This window comes from Callorhinchus milii, unplaced genomic scaffold (genome assembly GCF_018977255.1).
Source record: "Callorhinchus milii isolate IMCB2004 unplaced genomic scaffold, IMCB_Cmil_1.0 Scaffold12, whole genome shotgun sequence".
Taxonomy (NCBI): Eukaryota; Metazoa; Chordata; class Chondrichthyes; order Chimaeriformes; family Callorhinchidae; genus Callorhinchus; species Callorhinchus milii.
Window position 1 is genome coordinate 10,994,362 of NW_024704753.1, and position 19,619 is coordinate 11,013,980.

The 19,619-nt window shown below is 43.5% G+C and overlaps 1 protein-coding gene across 1 annotated transcript in view; it reads right to left on the bottom strand.

Moving 5' to 3' along the window:
* LOC103176602 (copine-9) overlaps positions 1–19,619 on the bottom strand; it is a 113,740-nt gene that overhangs the window by 62,808 nt on the left and 31,313 nt on the right. Inside the window, exons 4-6 of the mRNA XM_007890245.2 lie at positions 13,485–13,524; positions 11,229–11,231; positions 9,451–9,527 (exon numbers count right to left, since the gene is read on the bottom strand). Of these exons, the coding sequence (XP_007888436.1) occupies positions 9,451–9,527; positions 11,229–11,231; positions 13,485–13,524 (120 nt within the window). The remainder of the gene's footprint in view (positions 1–9,450; positions 9,528–11,228; positions 11,232–13,484; positions 13,525–19,619) is intronic.

The following is a 19,619-nucleotide window of genomic DNA, read 5'->3' on the forward strand; positions in this document are numbered from 1 at the left end:
GGAGAGAGAAACTCCCTTCTCTGTTCAAATAGTGCCACCGGATCTTTAACGTCCACCTGAACAGGCAGACTGGGCATCGGTTTAACACCTCACCTGAAGAATGGCTCCTCAAACAAGGCAGTGCAGCACTCAATTGGAGAGTCATCCTAGACTAAACAATTATTTTGGGTGGTCAGCCAGGAGTCTGACACGTGCAGAAATCCCATCATCATGTTAATAATAATAATAATAATAATAATAATCCTTGCATTTGATATAGCGCTTTTCACGTCGGGAGGACGTCCCAAAGCGCTTCACAGAACACACTGTAAAGTGAATTGACTGTGTATTTGTGGGCGAACGCGGCAGCCAATTGCGCACAGCAATGTCCCACAAACAGTCATAGATTGAAAATCACCAATTTATTATTGTTTTTGGTTTTGGAGGGATTATTATTAGGCTCTGTGTGGAGTAAGGAAACTTGCCCAAGGTTTCGCCCTCTGCCTGGAATTGAACTCAGGTCTCTCGCTTGCAAAGCGAGTGCTCTAACCACTGAGCTACAGGACTCCACGAGAGTTCAATGCCTCCTTCCCATGGAAATTCCCATTTCTGGAATGGAATGCACACTCCCTCCCTTGAGGCACCCATCCTGCTTATCTCATTCCAGAGAGTTAGGTGCAGTTTGGCAAGAGCTAAGGCTTGGGGACAACAATGTGTGTTACGATAAATGCTAGAGTCTAACCAGCTAAAACCACATAGCTTGCCATTGAGAGTGTTGTCTATAATAATAAGAATCCTTGCATTTGATATAGCACCCTATCACGCCTTCGAGACGTCTCAAACCGTTTCCCTGAATTTACTGTATATTTTGTGGGCGTAGCTGTCCTGTCAAGCTTGTCCAGCTAGGACCACCCTACCTGTTAGTACTTTGGTTTATGGTGTTAACAGGAGCTGAGTGGGAAGAATCCCTGCCCCCAGTGACTGGTCTAACAGCAAACCCCCCACTGACCACCACCCCACACACACACACACACACACACACAGTCCTGGCTGATCTGTCATCATCTATGTCAGCAGTGCCCTGGAGTACTGCTGACATAGAAATATAGAAACAGGAATAGGCCATTCAGCCCCTCAAGCCAGTTCTGCCATGGCTGATCTGTACCTCAAGTCCAATTACCCGCTCTTGCCCCATATCCCTTAATACCGTTATAAATATCTATCTATTTCCGTCTTGAAAATGTGAATGGATCTGGCATTCACAGGCTTTTGGGGGGGGAGAGTTCCAGATTTCCTCTACTCTTTGGGTGAAAAACCGCCTCCTAATTTCACTCCTAAATTGCCTAGCTCTATTTTAAGATTATGCCCCTTGTTTTGGATTCCCCACCAGAGAATACAGCCAGGACCGTGGCTCAACTGAACAACCCAGATTGCCACAGTTGGTTGTTTTGATTTCAGTATTCCACTGCTCGGCATGTCACTTTGGTCTCATCTCAGATTCAAGGAGACCTTGCATATCTCCTTCTTATGACTGATAGTCACTAGTTGGTCATTATCATTAGGCAGCCAGCAAGCATGGGTTTGAGACCTGATAGGTGAACAGCAGGCACAGGAATTGCTTGCCAGCTTCTTGGTGAGCAGCTCAGCCTAGCTGTCGTGCCAAACGTCAGAGTTTCTTCATCAGTTATTCTATGGAATCTGCCCTCAATGTAGTGGAAGGACACAGGAATGTTCCACAAACAGTCATGGAGTGAGTGACCAATTTTATTTGGGGGTTTATTGACCAAGAGACCGGGAGAGAGAAACTCCCTTCTCTTTCAAGTTCTCCCATAGGAATGTTAGCATCCACCTGAACAGGCAGACAGGACGTTGGTTACCAGAGAGCTTGTGATATGCCATCTTGTCCAGCTAGGACCACCCTACCAGTTAGTGCTTTGGTTTATGGTGTTAACAGGAGCTGAGTGGGAAGAATGCCTGCCCCCAGTGACTGGTCTACCAGAACGTCAAATCTCACAAGTTTTACTCAGCAACAAGGACTCAAAGTTACCAACGTGTAGGTCTTATTTTTCCAATAGCTTAGAGCAGGTATTTTTATACCTCGTAAATACAACAATAACAAATTACATTTATACAGTACCTTTCACATGGGGAAGACATCCCAAGGCGCTGGACAGTGAGAGGTTTGCACCTGAGCTGTGTGTTGGGTTCAGAGAAAGGTGCAGAACAAGGGGGTGGAGGAGGGACGATGACCAAAGGCATGGTCAAAAAGGAAGGTCTTGAGATGGGCCTTGAAGGAGGCATAGGAGGGGACAAGTGGAGTGGCTCCGGGATGGAGCTACAGAGATGGGGCAGAATGGCAAAAGGCCCAACCTCCGATGGTGGAGCAGGCAGGTTGGGGGACATGGAGCAGGCCAGTGCATGCAGAGTGGAGGGAGCGGACAGCTTCGTAAAGTTTTTGTAGATCGCAGAGGAGTAAGTCCCTGGAGGACTTTAAAGGTGAGGATGAGGATCTTGAACTCCTCTGTGGACTCGTGCAGCTTGTGGAGGGAAGATTTGGGAAGTCCAGTAAGCAGGGAATTAGCAATCAGGTCAGGATGTAATGAAAGCGTGGATGAGGGTTTCAGCAGCCTGAGGGCAGAGACAGTTGCACAGGTGGGCAATGTTGCAGCGGGGGGATGGCAAACAGCATAATTTTCCAAACAACAAGTGTGTGTGTCCTTTGAGAGATAGTGAACTAGTCTCTTCTTGGATGATAAAATCCTATGCCGATATTGGAAAAGAGAAGGGAAAGAGGTTTTGCCTGGGGTCCTGGATGACAATCACTCAAATAAAAACTAATCACTTACTCTATGGCTGTTTGTGGGACATTGCTGAGTAAAATTGGTTGCTGCATTCCACAAAACAATCAGTGCACTTTACTGTAATTCTTGTGAAGCGTTTGAGACACCCTCCCTGTTGTGAAAGGCACTATATCAAATGCAAGAATTATCATTATCATTCCTCAACCCTACGTAAAATATAAATGACGCTTAATTCAAGATGTTATCCTGCGTGAAGAACGCTATATAAAAGGGTGTCGTTGTTGCTGTATTTGAAACTTATTTCAGAAACAAGACTGAAACCTTCCCTCTGGTTTTGAGCAGCTGACTGGTGAAGCGTGTGATGTATAAAAGCCCAAACCCCTCGCGAATAGGCCTGTGGACCACTGGGGGCTCCGCTAAAGAGGCTGCTTCCTACTGCTGGCTTCCTGACGTCGTCCTGCAGCTGAGAGACCGAAACACATGGATATGCACACAAACACCTGGAGAGAGTCCCAGAGAACAGAGCTCTGCAGCTAAAAATATCATGACCTTTTATTTATTAAAATCAACATATTTATAAACCAGAGATGTGCAGAGTGACTGATATAAGTACAATCCTTACACGTATATAAAAAAATAATAAATTGGTCACTTCAATCCATGACTGTTTGTGGGACACTGCTGCGCGCAATTGGCTGCCACGTTTTGCCTACAAATATATAATCAATTAACTTTACAGTATATTCTGTGAAGCACTTTGTGACGTCTAGAAGACGTGAAAAGCGCCATATCAAATGCAAGGATAATTAATAATAATGTATATCATTTTCACGTCAGAAATACCCAAGTGTTTCACAAGATGTATGGTGAAAGCAGATATGTACACATATATATATTATATATATATATTTAACTTTCAAAAGAGAATTGGATATTTACTTAAAAAGAAAAAAACTGCAGGGCTATGGGGAAGAACGGGGGAATGGGACTTAATAGCTCTTTCAGAGTCGGCACAGGCACAATGGGGCAAATGGCCTCCTTCTGTGCTGTAGGATTCTGCTACAAATCCGCTATAAATGAAATTTCTATGTGTGTGTCTCTCTATGTGTTTGTAAGTGTCTGTGTGCGTATATCTCTCTACATGCGTTTGTGAGTGTCTATGTGTGTGTCTCTCTCCACGTGTTTGTGTGAGTGTCTCCCCTGTAACATATGTGTGTGTGTTTGTGAGTGTCTATGTGAACGTGTGTCTCTTCTCTGTATGTATGTTTGTGAGTGTCTCTGTGTGAATGTATATGTGAGTCTCTCCTCTGTGTCTGTCTCTCTCTGGGTCTCTTGGTCTGTGCGCGGTGCCGGCTCTGAGAGGCTGGAGGTGGTGAGCTCCTGCAGTCTTGTTGGTGTCCACCACCCACCACCAAAAAAAAGGGCCTCGCAGATTATGTTAAAGAAGTAATTCATATTTTTTTTTGCAACAATGTTTGCAAAATAACAATGTGTTATTTCCTTATGATTAGTTTTTATCAATAAAGTGAAAAAATGTAGGTTGGCAGTAAAATGTACCTCAATAGCACCAATCAACTCTCCACAATTTTCAGGAAAATTTGTCAAAAATGCCCCAGCAATTTTCGCAAAAATTTCCGCTCTTATCTATTGGTCCAGGCAGTTACCCAGCGAAAAGCCACGTCAGCCAGTCAGTCATCCAGGGATCTCTCTTGCCTGTCTGAAGCTGAAATGCCGGCTCTGTGTATGAGGAACAGTGATCCACACATACCTCTCTCTCTGCTCTGAATGCTCTGTCAGAATGATTTCACTTAAAAAAGCTGTAGTTTTAATAAATTATATTCACTGAATAAATGAGAGGATAAGGTCCAGCCTCGCTACTCTAATTGCATTATACATATATTTATACCTGCAACGTTTCTTGAATTTCCCACTAAAAGTGTGCAGACATCAAATCGTTACAGCACAGAAGAAAGCCATTTAGCCCATTGAACCTCTACAACAATAATAATCCTTACATTTATAAACACTTTCATGTCAGGAGGACATCCCCAAATATTTCGCAGAATTTATAGTGAAGTGTAGGGACTGTATATTTGTTAGCGAACGCGGTAGCTAATTTGTGTCCATCAATATCCCACAAATAGCCATGAAATAAATGACCAATTTTATCTGTGAGATTGTTGGCCGGGACACTGGAGAAAACAGGCACTGTTTGAATAATGCCTTGGGATCTTTAACATCTACCTGAACAGGCAGACAGGACCTCGGTTTAATGTTTCATCCAAAGGACAGCACCTACAACAGTCAGGTTACCCCCAGCAACACACCAATTGTATCAACTTAATCCATATGAATTCCAAAGTGGGTCTTAAAAAACGTGAGGGAGCAAGTCACAGGTATTCCGGGGTGGAATTCCAGGGAGTGGGGGCTGAAAGGCTGAAAGCCACGTGGGTAGTATAGGGGACATGAAGCTGGCTGGTGCTCACTGAGAGAAGCTTGAAGAAAGTCGCAGAGGTAGGGTGGGGTGAGATGGTGGAGGGATTTAATGATGAGAATGTGAATCCTGTACTTTAATCCCAGTTTCCTGCTCTTTCACCATAGCCATCACCAGAGTCTTTCAAATATTTACCAAATCCCTTTTAAAGTCTCAGCTTCAGTCATCAATTCTGAAAAGCTTCCCAAACTGCTCCCTCTAACTTCCGCTGAACTCTCCCAGTGACAAGCCTGTGCTCATGCCTCCCACTCACCCCTTCACAATCCAATACAAGGACAAGTAAGAAGGGTATACATCGGAAAGCAAACAACATCTAAGAGGGAAAAAAATAATCATTGACAATGGAAAAGAAGCTGTCAAAAATAATAAAATAATAATAATCCTTACATTAGATTCAACGCTGTTCAAGTCAGGAGGACAGATCAAATCACTGTAAAGAGTAATGACTACTTTGTAGGCGAACACAGCAACCAATTTGCACACAGCAAAGACCCACAAATAGCCATGAGGTGAATGGGACATTTTTGGCCATGACACTGGGAGAAACTGCCTGCTCTTTTCAACTAATGCTAAGGGATTATTAACAGCCATCTTTACAGGCAGATGGGACCTTAGTTTAGTGTCCCATGTGAAAGATAGCACTTCCGACAATACAGCACACCCCCAACACTACACTGGAGCGTCAGCTTAGACTGTGAGTTCAGAGTCGCCATGTGACGCTTGATCCTATAACAACAACAACAAAATTACATTTACATAGCGCCTTTCACCTCGGGAGGTTTTCCCAATGTGCAAGACAGGCAGAGTTACAGACCCGATCTGAGGGTTGGGGTGGGGGAAGCAGGAGGGCTACTAACTGAACAAGGCTGACACACAAATACAATATTCAGTAAGGATTCTAAATCTGCCTTTCCTCCCTTCGTTTCAAAGTAACTAACTACAGGGAAATCCGGTTATAACATTGTCATACATATCTAATGGGGAATTAGGAGGGAATGGGATTAGAGTAGATAGATTCAGTGGGGTAGTTAGCACGACACAGCGCTGTTAAGTCTCTCATTCCTTATGTAAAGTCGTACATGGAGTTAAACAACAGATGAAATAATTTTTAAAAATGTACAAATGATCATCCAGAAATTAGTTTACTTATAGACGTTTCATGGTTTGACATGCAGAGTGGGACAGATGGTCTGACCTAAGCCCACTGGTGAGGCTGAGCCATGGCTATGTTTACATACAGGAACAGCACAAGGGCTGGAGTGTGGTGTTGATGCGAGGAGCTGACACTCACAGTGAGAGGCAGAGAGCTTCACAGCATTACAGTTCAGCCCCAGACCCCACTCAGCACAACTGAGTATCACAATACATTTCCATGACAACAGGGTTTGACGGTAGCCCCACTATTGGATGGAAGGATGGAATAATAGCCAAATAAGGAGAGATGAACAAAACTGGCTTTTGTTTCAGAAATGTATAGAAAATCTGATGATTATTCAGTTCCACAGTTAGTTATTGTTGGAGGCTGAACCTGATTCAACCCGTATTCCAGGTATTAATTCAAATAGAAGCAGTTTGATTGTTTTTTACATGCTCCCAATGTTATTCATTATAAAGAATTTTTTTTTATAGGACAAGTAATGTGCTTTCCACCCCAAAGGATTCCCTCACTGGGCAGATAATAATAATAATAATAATCCTTGCATTTGATATAGCGCTTTTCACGTCGGGAGGACGTCCCAAAGCGCTTCACAGAACACACTGTAAAGTGAATTGACTGTATATTTGTGGGCGAACGCGGCAGCCAATTGCGCACAGCAATGTCCCACAAACAGTCGTAGATTGAAAATGACCAATTTAATTATTGGTTTTTTTTTTTTTGGTTTTTTTTTTTTTGGAGGGATTATTATTAGGCGTGTGGAGTAAGGAAACTTGCCCAAGGTTTCACCCTCTGCCTGGATGATGCAGGGCTGATATTTTGTTTATATTAAACAAAAATCAGTAAAAAATTAATTTGAAATTGAAAACTTTTCCCCTCAATCCCCACTTCCTGTCAGGCTCAGTTTTCCTTTGGCAAACCCCTGTCCCCGCTCACCTTGCTAATATCTGACTATATAGAGGTGTTACTGCTAATATCAGATTATCACACTGAATAGAAGTGTCAGCATTAATGTCAGATTATATAAAGGTGTCAGTGTTAACAGACTATACAAAGGTTATACTGCTTATGTCAGACCTCATAGAAGTGTCACTGCTAATATCAGACTATATAATAACAAAAATAACAATCCTTGCATTTGATGTAGCGCCTTTATTTGAGATATTATTACCCCCAGAAGGCGATCTTTCAATAACTAACAATTGGGTTCCTATTTACTGCTAGGTAAACAGAGGCGTGTGGAGAAAGGAAACCTGCCTAAAGTTTCAGCCCATGGGAATTAAACCCAGGTCCTATTGCTTGCAAGACAAGTGCTCTGACTACTATGCTAAGGGCGGGGCCGGATTGACCAACAAACTGGGCCTCGGCTTAGGGCCCCAAGGTCCGAGGGGGCCCCTGAGGTCTGATGAGAGGTCCCAGCTATGATTGACAACTTTACCTCTAGGGTGCACCTCTCTTCCTGTCGCTCTGCACTATGAGGTTACACTGAGAGTGATGGGAAAGCTTGTCAGGCAATGCTCTACATTTTTAGCTGGTTAGACTCCAGCAGCTACCCCAAACCCTGAGGTCCCCAAGCCTTGGCTCTCACCAACATGCACCTAATACTCTCCGGAATTATGCAAGCAGGGAGCGACTGCACATTCCATACAATAGATATTTTGGGTATTTACATGTGTAGGTGGGATGCATGGAATTCTCAGTTTAGTTTGGATACTCTTAAGGCTGAGACTGATAGATTCTTGAAAAATAGAGTGATTAGGGGATATGGGGATAGGGCAGGTTAGGTGAGAAGATCAGCCATGATCTTATTGAATGGCGGAGCAGGCACGAAGGGCTGAATGGCCTACTCCTGCTCCTAATTCTTATGTTCTTATGTTCTTAAGCTTTGTGATGGGTTTCTGCACGTAACAGACATCCAGCTGCCAAAAAAAAATATGGTACCTTACTATACCAAAGGAGGGGATTATTATATGAAGATAGGTCATGTGTCGAAGAGCTCTGAGATGCTACTCTGTGTGAAGGGTGCTGTATAAATGCAAGTTGTTGTTGTGGATATGTGATGTTCTCCACTGTATCTCTCAAGCTCTGTTTTGAAGGAGTTAACAGGAGCCACAGTGAGTGTGTCTCAGCAGCTGTCAATGATTGCTTTGCTTCCCTTATCACAGACCTTTTGTAAACTGAGATGAATTGGAAAGAAAGACATAGAGGTGGATTATTGTCCTTGCAAATAATCTCATTCCAATCAGCCACTCTTTCAATCCCCAGTGCCCCTCGCACTCCACGCTAAGTGCAGAAAGGTCGACACTGTGATTGACTGATTGTTAGCATTAAGAATTTTCCTCTGAATGAACAGGTATTGCATAAAGTTAGGAATGAGCTTGCATAGATTTAGATACCTTTACAATGAACACTCATCAAAGGCTGGTAATTACAGAAATTTCATTCAGAACTCTCCCTTCTCTACACAATTCATTGAATGATCTGTTAAAGCCTCACAGAAGAGCTTCCATCTCCTTATCCCTGTCTTTTGATGTCCCCATCATTGAAAGAATTGAACAGTCTGTCAGTTCAACACAGAACTGAATTCTCAAAGTATAGAGCAACTGTCCCAGGAAACCCCATGTCAAAGTACAGACAGGAGGGGGAATTAACAAGAGTAGAACATACACTGACTCTATACAGTTATACAGTGAGCAACACATTCATTGATTTTTAAAATGTTTCATATCATACATATAAATACCATATTTTCCCTCTCACCATTCTTGCCCCAACCCACAGCTCGGGTGCAAATCCTGGACTATAATTGTATATCTGTATTGTGTATTTTAATATTCCTCTCACCAATGAGCTCCCATTACAGTCAAAATGTGTTGACGGATACATCACTCCCAGGTTGCCTGTTCTAACCTATCCCAATCCCCTGGACCTCACACTGTACAGAGATTGTAGTGAGAACAACCACCTCCTGGCCACATAGTTTACATTCATCAATGAAAAGACTGACAAGAACAACTCACGTCAATGATCGCTCCACACGGCTTGCTGCAGATCCGATAATTTCTCCCAGTGTGAAAAACACCTGTCCGAGGAAATCCTACAGTGAGGCACAAAACAACAGCACTTTATATCAACAGGTGTAACACACAGTGCTTCATATCATCCAGCACACGACTATTCATATCATATAGCACACAGCACACAAGGCTTCATATCATACAGCACACAGCACTTCATATCATACAGCACACAGTGCTTCATATCATACAGCACACAGCACTTCATATCATACAGCACAAGCACTTCATATCATACAGCACACAGCACTTCATATCATACAGCACACAGTGCTTCATATCATACAACACAAGCACTTCATATCATACAGCACACAGCACACAAGGCTTCATATCAAACAACACACAGCACACAAGGCTTCATATCATACAGCACACAGCACTTCATATCATACAGAACACAGCACTTCATACAGCACACATACATCATATCATACAGCACACAGCACACAATGCTTCATATCATACAAAACGCAACGCTTCATATCATACAGCACACAGCACTTCATACAGCACACAGTACTTCATATCATACAGCACACAATGCTTCATATCATACAGCACACAGCACTTCATATCATACAGCACACAATGTTTCATATCATACAGAACGCAACGCTTCATATCATACAGCATATAGCACTTCATATCATACAGCACACAATGCTTCATATCATACAGCACACAATGCTTCATATCATTGGTTACTGCACACAACGCTGGATTTAATTTGCTAGCCATAAGGCGCTCTCTCTCCCTGTGTGGAACCATCACTTCAATCACATCATATTCTCCAGAGCAGTGTTCGGTGGCAGAACTCTGAAACGTGTGTAAGAACCTGGGGTCTTTTGTATGAAGTTCAGGAGAAAGGCACAGAGACCGAAGACAGCTGACCTGCCTAACGCCTCTGTGCATCGGCCCTGTGCTGTTGAGGGGCCACAGACAACAGTGAGGCAGGGAGTGGTTCCAAAGATCTAAATTAAATTGGCACATGGGCTGTAAGACTGGCACACTCACTGCTCACTAGCTCTCACTGGCACACTCACTGCTCACTGGCTCTCACTGGCACACTCACTGCTCACTGGCTCTCACTGGCACACTCACTGATCTCTGGCTCTCACTGGCACACTCACTGCTCACTGGCTCTCACTGGCACACTCACTGATCTCTGGCTCTCACTGTCACACTCACTGCTGACTGGCTCTCACTGGCACACTCACTGCTGACTGGCTCTCACTGGCACACTCACTGCTCACTGGCTCTCACTGGCACACTCACTGCTCACTGACTCTCACTGGCACACTCACTGCTCACTAGCTCTCACTGGAACACTCACTGATCTCTGGCTCTCACTGGCACACTCACTGATCTCTGGCTCTCACTGGCACACTCACTGCTCACTGGCTCTCACTGGCACACTCACTGCTCACTGGCTCTCACTGGCACACTCACTGCTCACTGGCTCTCACTGGCACACTCACTGCTCACTGGCTCTCACTGGCACACTCACCGCTCACTAGCTCTCACTGGCACACTCACTGCTCACTGGATCTCACTGGCACACTCATTGTTCACTGCCACACTCACTGCTCACTGGCACACTCACTGTATAAGAGCGCAGCAATTGCCTCACACTCAGGGCAGATCATCAATGTCACCCAATCGCTTAGCAGATTAGCAGATTCTTTATGAATAAATGAAAATTCAAAAGAGATTTTCACCTTCTGTTTGTCCAAGATACGTTGCAAGAGACAGAGAGATTGTGTTAGTGGCTGATGTTCAATCAGAGGGCACACGGGGGTACATGCAGATGGGCGTAATTAACAGACTAGATCTGCTGACAGACCTGGATATCCTTCACAAACACAGGCATGCTTAGATCCTTATAACAACAAGTTATAAAAAGCAGCAGCCTCAATACTATGGATTGTTCTCAGCCTATTTGTACTCAATTATAACAGAAGTATAATTAGGTTTTGTTCTGTTGTACGAATATATAGACAAGGTCCTGTCTTTCTGTTTAGGTGGATATTAAAAATCTCATGGCACTATTCAAAAAGAGAAGGGAGTTTCTCTCTCCTGATGTCCTAGTTACCAATCCCCAAAATAAAATTGGTCTCTCACTTCATTGTTGTTTGTGGGACATTGCTGTGTGCAAATTGGCTGCCACATTCACCCACACAATGCAATCACTCCGCTTTATATAAAATCTTGTGAAGTGCCTTCGGATGTCCTCCTGACATTAAAGTCACTATCAGATGTACAGATTTCTTTATTAATTATTATTATTAATAACAATATCTAATAATATAATGTGTTAGAATAATAAGTAATATTAATTATGATGAGCAGCGACTGGTTTACTCTGAAATTTTCATTCAGCAAAAAAGCCGCCAATGTTACTCTGAGCTGGAAGTGAAAAGGACCAGGGTTCACGGGAATTTTATGTTGGATCACAGCGGACTGAACCTCAACAGCACCGCAGAAAGTCAGAGAACCACTGCCATGGTACGGGGACCAAGCAGTACAGAACTGCTTCCCCACACCCCCTCCCCAACCCCCACCCACCCATAATTAGGCAGTTTTTTGTGCAGTTTGAATGGAGGACCTGTATTATAGAATCATAGAATCTTACAGCCATTCGGCCCAACGTGACGGCTCTTTGAAAGAACTACCACCTAATCCCACTACCCTGCTCTTAACCCCACAGATCTGCACATTTTTCATAGAATCAACTTCTGGAGGAAATGAATATGCATTTAATAACAATAACCTTACATTTGGTGAAACAGTTTTCATGTCTCAAAGTGTTTCAGAGAATGAAGTGCGGTGACCGGGTGTTTTTTGGGCAAACATAAAATCAGAGGTGATAGGACAGTGTGAGAGAGAGTGTCAGGGACGAAAAGTTATAGTCATGAGGATGAGTTTAGAATGTTACTGTGATAATAATAATCCTTGCATTTGATATAGAGCCTTTCACATAATCAAGACAGCTCAAAGTTCTTTTCAGGATATATTGGAAAGTGGATTGACTTTGTATTTTGTGAGTGAAAAGCAACAGCTAATTGCACACAACAATAATAATAATTCTTGCATTTGATATAGCGCCTTATCACATTTTGAGTCATCTCAAAGCGCTCACAGAATATACTGTGTAGTGACTGTGCATTTTGTGGGTGAAACAACGTCCTACAAACAGAGGCAAGAGTGCTACCACTGAGCCAGGCTGACACACAATTAACTGGTCTGCTTCAAGTCAACCAACATCCCTCCGCCACCACCCATCCCAGGTGAGCTTTTAGTCATTCTGCCCCATGCTCTTTCGAACTCCATTCCAGAGTCCCTCCGCCTTGCTCGCTCTCTCCCATTCTTAAAACCACTGTATGATCTGTCTCTTTTATCGCAATACTGTAGCTTGACCTCATCACAGGCCAATCTGTCACAAACCACAATAGCTGAGTTTCTTATCCATAAGATAGGGCCTGTCTTCTTAGCCAATATAAAAAAAGCCATTGCAGGAATAGAAGGTTACTTGCAGCAATCAATGGCCAGAGAATAACATCCAAACACTAACAACCTTTTTCCAATAGGTTTAATGAACTATTCATGTGCCTATGAGTTACAGAAAATGGAAATCGATTTTTCACCTTGACTTCAGCTGTCAAAAAAAAAGAAGCTTGTGACTTCTGTCACAAGGCCTCAGTCAGTGTAAACATGCAAACTGACTTGGGGCTGATGGTGAACGTAACATGCCAGCCCGTGTACTACTGACCGTGATTCACCAGCCCTGTGTGTGTGTACCACTGGCTGACATGTCAGGCCCATGTATGACTGTGAACATAAAAGAGGAGCTTCATGCAAACAACTAAAAGCGTGTCGCCAATGTCATGCATGACTGCAACCGTGATACATCACACAGTGTGCACAACACACCAGCTATACTGGTGACAGGCTACAGAATAATTTCCCAAACTCACTTGTTTTGAGATGTTTGTGCTCCGATAGTCCACATTGTACCTGAGGGCATAAACACGAACCAGTCAGACAGGCAGACAAACTGGCACAGATGACATGGGAGTAAAAGGGTTAAAACACAGCAATTTTTAATAGATTGTGTATTGGGAATGGGATCTTCTCCTACCATATTCCTCTGCTCACCCCCTCCTACTCTTATCAGTGGCCGAAACTTCAGTTCCTACACCCTAATCTTTGGACCTCCCTCCCTCTACCCATCCGTCTCGCCCCCTCTCTTTCTGTCCTTAAATCCTACCTCAAATCATAGAACCATAGAAATATACAGTCAATCTACTTTACAGTATATCCTATAAAGCACTTTGAGATGCCTCAACAACGTGATAAGGCGCTACATAAAATGCAAGCATTATTATTATCATAATTATTATTTATTAAATTTACAGCAGATGGAATTTAATAATAATAATTATGATAATAACGGTTGCATTTGATATAGTAACTTATCACACCGTTGAGGCATCTCAAAGTGCTTCATAGGATATACTGACAAGTGGATTAAGTGGGCACATTTTTTTTGGAGGGATTATTACCCCCGGGAAAGAGCAATCCATTATTCAGAAATCAATGTATGTGTGTGTGTGTGTTGTGGGGGTGGGGAGAGATTCAATCCTGTGATTTCCACCCCATTGAAAGCTTAGAAGCAAGGAAAATGATGTAGTAGCTCACTCCAGAACTTAACAACATGAGAATGTGGCCCGAATTGGTAGAGGCCACAATGTGTTGCACAATTTTAATATTTAAAGAGTCCAGTGATATTTCAGTCCTCGCTGGAGAATATGTGACACTTCACCACAAGTTACAAAAGCAGTTTGAATTCTACATCCCCAGACTTCAAGTATCAACATTTTCAATTTATCCATTCAATACCATCGCCAGAATTAAATTGATCAAAGCAATTTCTAGTCCTGCAAACTTTTCTTTGAATTCCCTCCATGAGAGCCCTTCGGCTAGGCTGGTTGCCATGGCTTGCCTCGAGACGAATTTCTGCAGAGAGCTATGATCAAGCTACGAGGCAACAGCTCCACATAACAGCCAATTACGCACAACAATGTCCCACAAACAGTCGTGGATTGAGCGGCCAAATTCTTGTTTTTTTTAAGAGATAATTACCCCCAGAATAGCGATCCGCCAATTGACTAACAACGGGTTCCTACTTACTGCTAGGTAAACAGGGACACGTGGAGTCAGGAAATTTGTCCAACTTGGAGTGGAGTGGAGTCCTGTCGCTCAAGTGAGAGACCTGAGTTCAATTCCAGGCAGGGCGAAACCTTGGACAAGTTTCCTTACTCCACACGCCTAATAATAATCCCTCCAAAAAAACAAAACAATAATAAATTGGTCATTTTCAATCCACGACTGTTTGTGGGACACAGCTGTGTGCAATTGGCTGCTGCGTTCGCCCACAAATATACAATCAATTCACTTTACAGTATATTCTGTGAAGCGCTTTGGGACGTCTAGAAGACGTGTAAAGCGCTATATCAAATGCAAGGATTATTATTATTATTAACTTTTCGCCCTGCCCAAGAATCAAACCCAGGTCCTCTCGCTTGTGAGGCGAGTTCTCTAACCACTAAGCTACAGGAATCCATAAATAGAATTAATTATAATTAAATACAATTAATTATAATTAAGTATAATAATATTTAAAGAGCTTTCAGCGTATGAATGTGATTTACAATTGATTATAATTCCAAATGCTATAGTACAGAAACAAGCACCACATTGTCTGATGTCTCTCTCCCGTGTGCTCCCTACATATCCTTCAATATTCTTTCTCTTATGGAATCAAATTCCCTTTAAAAAAGAATCTAACAACTGTCTCAACTATGATTAGTGACAGAGTTCCACATCCTCGTCATTAATGGTTTCACCAATTAAAAATGTACAGATAATGAGAGCCTCTGAATACCCACTCTTTGTCACTTTCTTTCCCTGAATATATATCAAAGGTGATTTACCTTTGATTGTGAGACTAAATCTCTTTGTATATTACCCCCCTGGCTCAGTTGGTAACAGTCTTGTCTGTGACACTGAAGGTGTGGGTTCAAGCCCCAAGTTAGGACTTTGAGCTCACAGCCTAGGCTGACGCTCCAGTGTAGTATTGAGGGTGCATTGCATTGTCAGTTTTTATGGAAGCCCCACCTGCCTGTTCAGGTGGACATTAAAGATCCCAATACTTCAGCAATACTCAAAAGGAGTAGGAAGATTTCCTGGTGTTCTGACCAACAATCCCCCAAATAAAATTGGGCACTCACTTCATGGCTGTTTGTGAGACATTACTATGCGCAAATTGGTTGCCATGTTCTCCTACAAATACACAGTCACTACATTTTACAGTAAATCTTGTGAAGCGCTTTGGGATTTCTTGATGTTGTGATAAGGTGCTATATCAAATGCAAGCATTATTATTCTTCATAATATTATCATCTTTATCCACGTGAAACTTTGCATAGCCATCATCCCTGCCTTTCTAGGAATGATGGGTATGCACTTATTCCTGGGTCGTTGCCTGTATTTGCAGCTGATCTACTTTAAGATCCTCACTCTCAGCTATGAATTCCTTAATGTCCTCTCACCACCCGATTTTTCTGATCTCCAACCTCACTCTCCTGCTGGTCTCCTCACCGCCCGGTACACGCCACTATTTATTGTCAAGCCTGGATCTCTGCAGAACTCCTCTATCTAATCCTCTTTCTATATGTCATCAAAAATTGCCTAAAGACCTACTTTGATCCTGTGTGCTTTGAGACGTACTCCCGATGTGAAAGCTACTGTGTAAATGTTAATTCTATTATATAAAGACTTTGAGGTGATAATGGAGTGCTCTGCATCATCTCCCTAAACTGCGCCAAGATGCTATTCTACATGAAGAACATTATGTAAATACTGAACTGGCTCCAAGGTGACATGTCTGGCCACAGAATGTCGGAATCAATTTAACCCTCTGCGACAGTCTCTAGTCCAGTTCCTGAGCAGGTGGGTCTGCAGTACTCCAGGGCACTGTTGATGACAGACCAACTAGCCTGGCTCACCAGTAGGACTTGAAGGGGCAGACACAGGCTGCACAAGCAGCAGGAAAGCTTGGCGGACAGCAATTTCAATGGCAAGCTATGCTGTTTTAACTGGTTAGACTCCAGCAATACCCTAACACACACGCTGTGGTCTGCAAGCCTTGTCTCTTGCCAACCTACTCCTAATACTTTCCAGAAGTAGTAAGCAGGATGCGTCCTCCCAGAGAGAGAGTGCACATTTCATTCCAGCAATCTCCCTCTGGGATTTCCATGTGTAGGTGGGATGCATGGAACTCTGTCTGGTTTGGATGGTAATGGGTTTCTGCGTGTGTCAGACACCCAGCTGACCAAAAAAAATCCAAATACAAGTTGTTGATATAGGCTGTTGCAATGAAAAAATACAGCCAAATCATCTCAAACCACTTCTCAGTTAATCACTGCCCAGTGTAGTGACTCTTATTTGTAGATTATTTTTGTTGGTGGGTGAACATTGGACCCTGCAGTTTCTGGGAGTTAATCATAAAGTTCCTGTAAATTCTAAAGAACCATAAATTTGTGGTTGCTAAGTGTGTTTTTGCAGAGAGAAAGGTGTGCCACCAATTGTTTGAAACACTAAAGACTCCTTGATATACTTGATCTCAAGCCTGACATCTTTGACCACATGTTCGGTCATCTTTCCCATCCCCGCCCTTTTCTGGCTCCACCCCCTGCTCGGGTGGCCAGTCTCGTGTGAAGTGCTTTGAGACATACTCCCGATGTGAAAGCTACTGTGTGAATGTTAATTGTATTATATAAAGACTTTGAGGCGATAATGGAGTGCAACCAAACTAGTCAGTCAGGTTCACCCAGGAGAATACCTTTGTTTCACTGCCAGCAAGAGTCCTTCATTAGCGGGTTAAACTCTAGCAGTTACCCCAATGCACACTCAGGGGTATGCAAGCCTTGGCTCTTGTCAACCTGTGCCTAATACTTTCTGGAATTAGGTAAGCAGGATGAGTCCCTCCATGGAGAGAATGTGCATTCCATTCCAAAAAGTTCTGTCTGGAATATTCATGTGTAGGTGGCATGTAAGGAATTTGTGGTTTGATTTGGATACACTTAAGCATGTTGATCGGTTTCCGCACATGTCAGACACCCAGCTGATCAAAAAAAAATCCTTCATTTGGCATAGTTCATGTAACATTGAAACATCTCAAAGCGGTTCACAGGGGAATTGCTGTCAAATGCAGTGAATCTGTGTTTTGTAGCTGAATACGGAATCTCAGCATCCTGTTCGACCCTTAACTGTCCTTCATACCCCACATTCATGCCATGATCCGCTCCGCCTTTCCCCATCTCCGCAACCTCGCTCGGCTCCACCACTGTCTCACACCGCAGGCCGCCAGATCCTCACACATGCATTCATAACATCTAGGCTCGACTAAGCAAACTCACTGCTTGTCAGCCTCCCCACCTCCTCTGGGCTGCAGGTCATCCAAAACACTGCAGCCTGTGTCCCCTCCCGCACCATGCTCTGCAATCCAATCACCCCATCCTTGCCCAACTCCACTGGCTTCCCATCTCACAGAGGATACAGTTCAAGATTCTGGTCCGCACTTTCAAAGCCCTCCTTCTAACTCCCTACCAACCTGCTTGTTCCCTCCGCTCTGTGCGTTCCGGTCTGCTTCACCCCACCATTGGTGGGCAGGCCTTCAGGTACTCTGCCCCCACCCTCTGGAACTCCATCCCACAGTCCCTCCCCCTCGCTCCCTCCCTTGCCTCATTAATAATAATAATAATCCTTGCATTTGATATAGCGCTTTTCACGTCGGGAGGATGTCCCAAAGCGCTTCACAGAACACACTGTAAAGTGAATTGACTGTATATTTGTGGGCGAACGCGGCAGCCAATTGCGCACAGCAATGTCCCACAAACAGTCGTAGATTGAAAATGACCAATTTAATTATTGTTTTTTTTTTGGAGGGATTATTATTAGGCGTGTGGAGTAAGGAAACTTGCCCAAGGTTTCGCCCTGCCTGGAATTGAACTCAGGTCTCTCACTTGCAAAGCGAGTGCTCTAACCACTGAGCTACAGGACTCCACTCATTGAAGACCCATCTCAAGACCCTCCTCTTCGACCATGCCTTCAGTCATGGTCACCCTCCTTCCCCCCTGCCCTCCATCCTCCGTGATCTTGACCCTCCGCTTGGGCTCGAAACACTGATTGTCCAGTGTCTTGGCACTATACAAATGTAATTTTATTGTTGTTGTTGAATGCGGCAGCCAATTTGCACATAGTAAACTCCCACATACAGCCATGAAGTGAACGATCCATTCACCTGCAGGACTATTGGCCAAGACATTGGAAGAAAGCCCCCTCTCGTTTCCAGCAGTGTCATGGAATCTTTAAACGCCACTTCAACAGGCAGACCTCGGTTTAACGTCTCATCTGAACTCTACCCAATAAGCCACTGGGCAACTCTACAATAATGATCATACGCCAAGTAGAATGGATGTTTTGCTAACACTCAGTGCAACTGGTCTTGGGGAACCAAGTCATAAGGTATTTTATAGCCATTCAGTTTATAGTATCTCTGCTGGTTTCAATTGCAACATATATTCCCCTCTTCCCCCCCTCTACACACACACATCTAACTCCAGCTTGAATTCCCTGCTCTTTCCCCTTACCCCTCCCCCTAGAAATTTTTAACTCTAATCTCATTTCTAATGCTGGGTTCAGCCTGACTCAGTTGGAAGAACACTCGCCTCCAAGTCAGAAAGATCGAGTCTACAAACTCACAACTCTTAAGATGACACACCACTGCAGTACTGGGGGAGTGTTGCATGCTAACTGCAGTGCAATGCAGTGCTGGGGGGGAATGCTGCAATAGCGGAGGTGCCATCCTTTGGATGAGTTGTTAAACCAAAGTCTTGTCTGCCTGTTCAGGTGGATGTTAAACGTCCCATAGCACTATTCAAAAAGAAATTGTTCACTCCATGGCTGTTTGTGTGACACTGCCGTGTGCAAGTTCACTGATGCATTTGTTTGCAAAAACACAGTGACTACACTTAAAGTAAATCCCG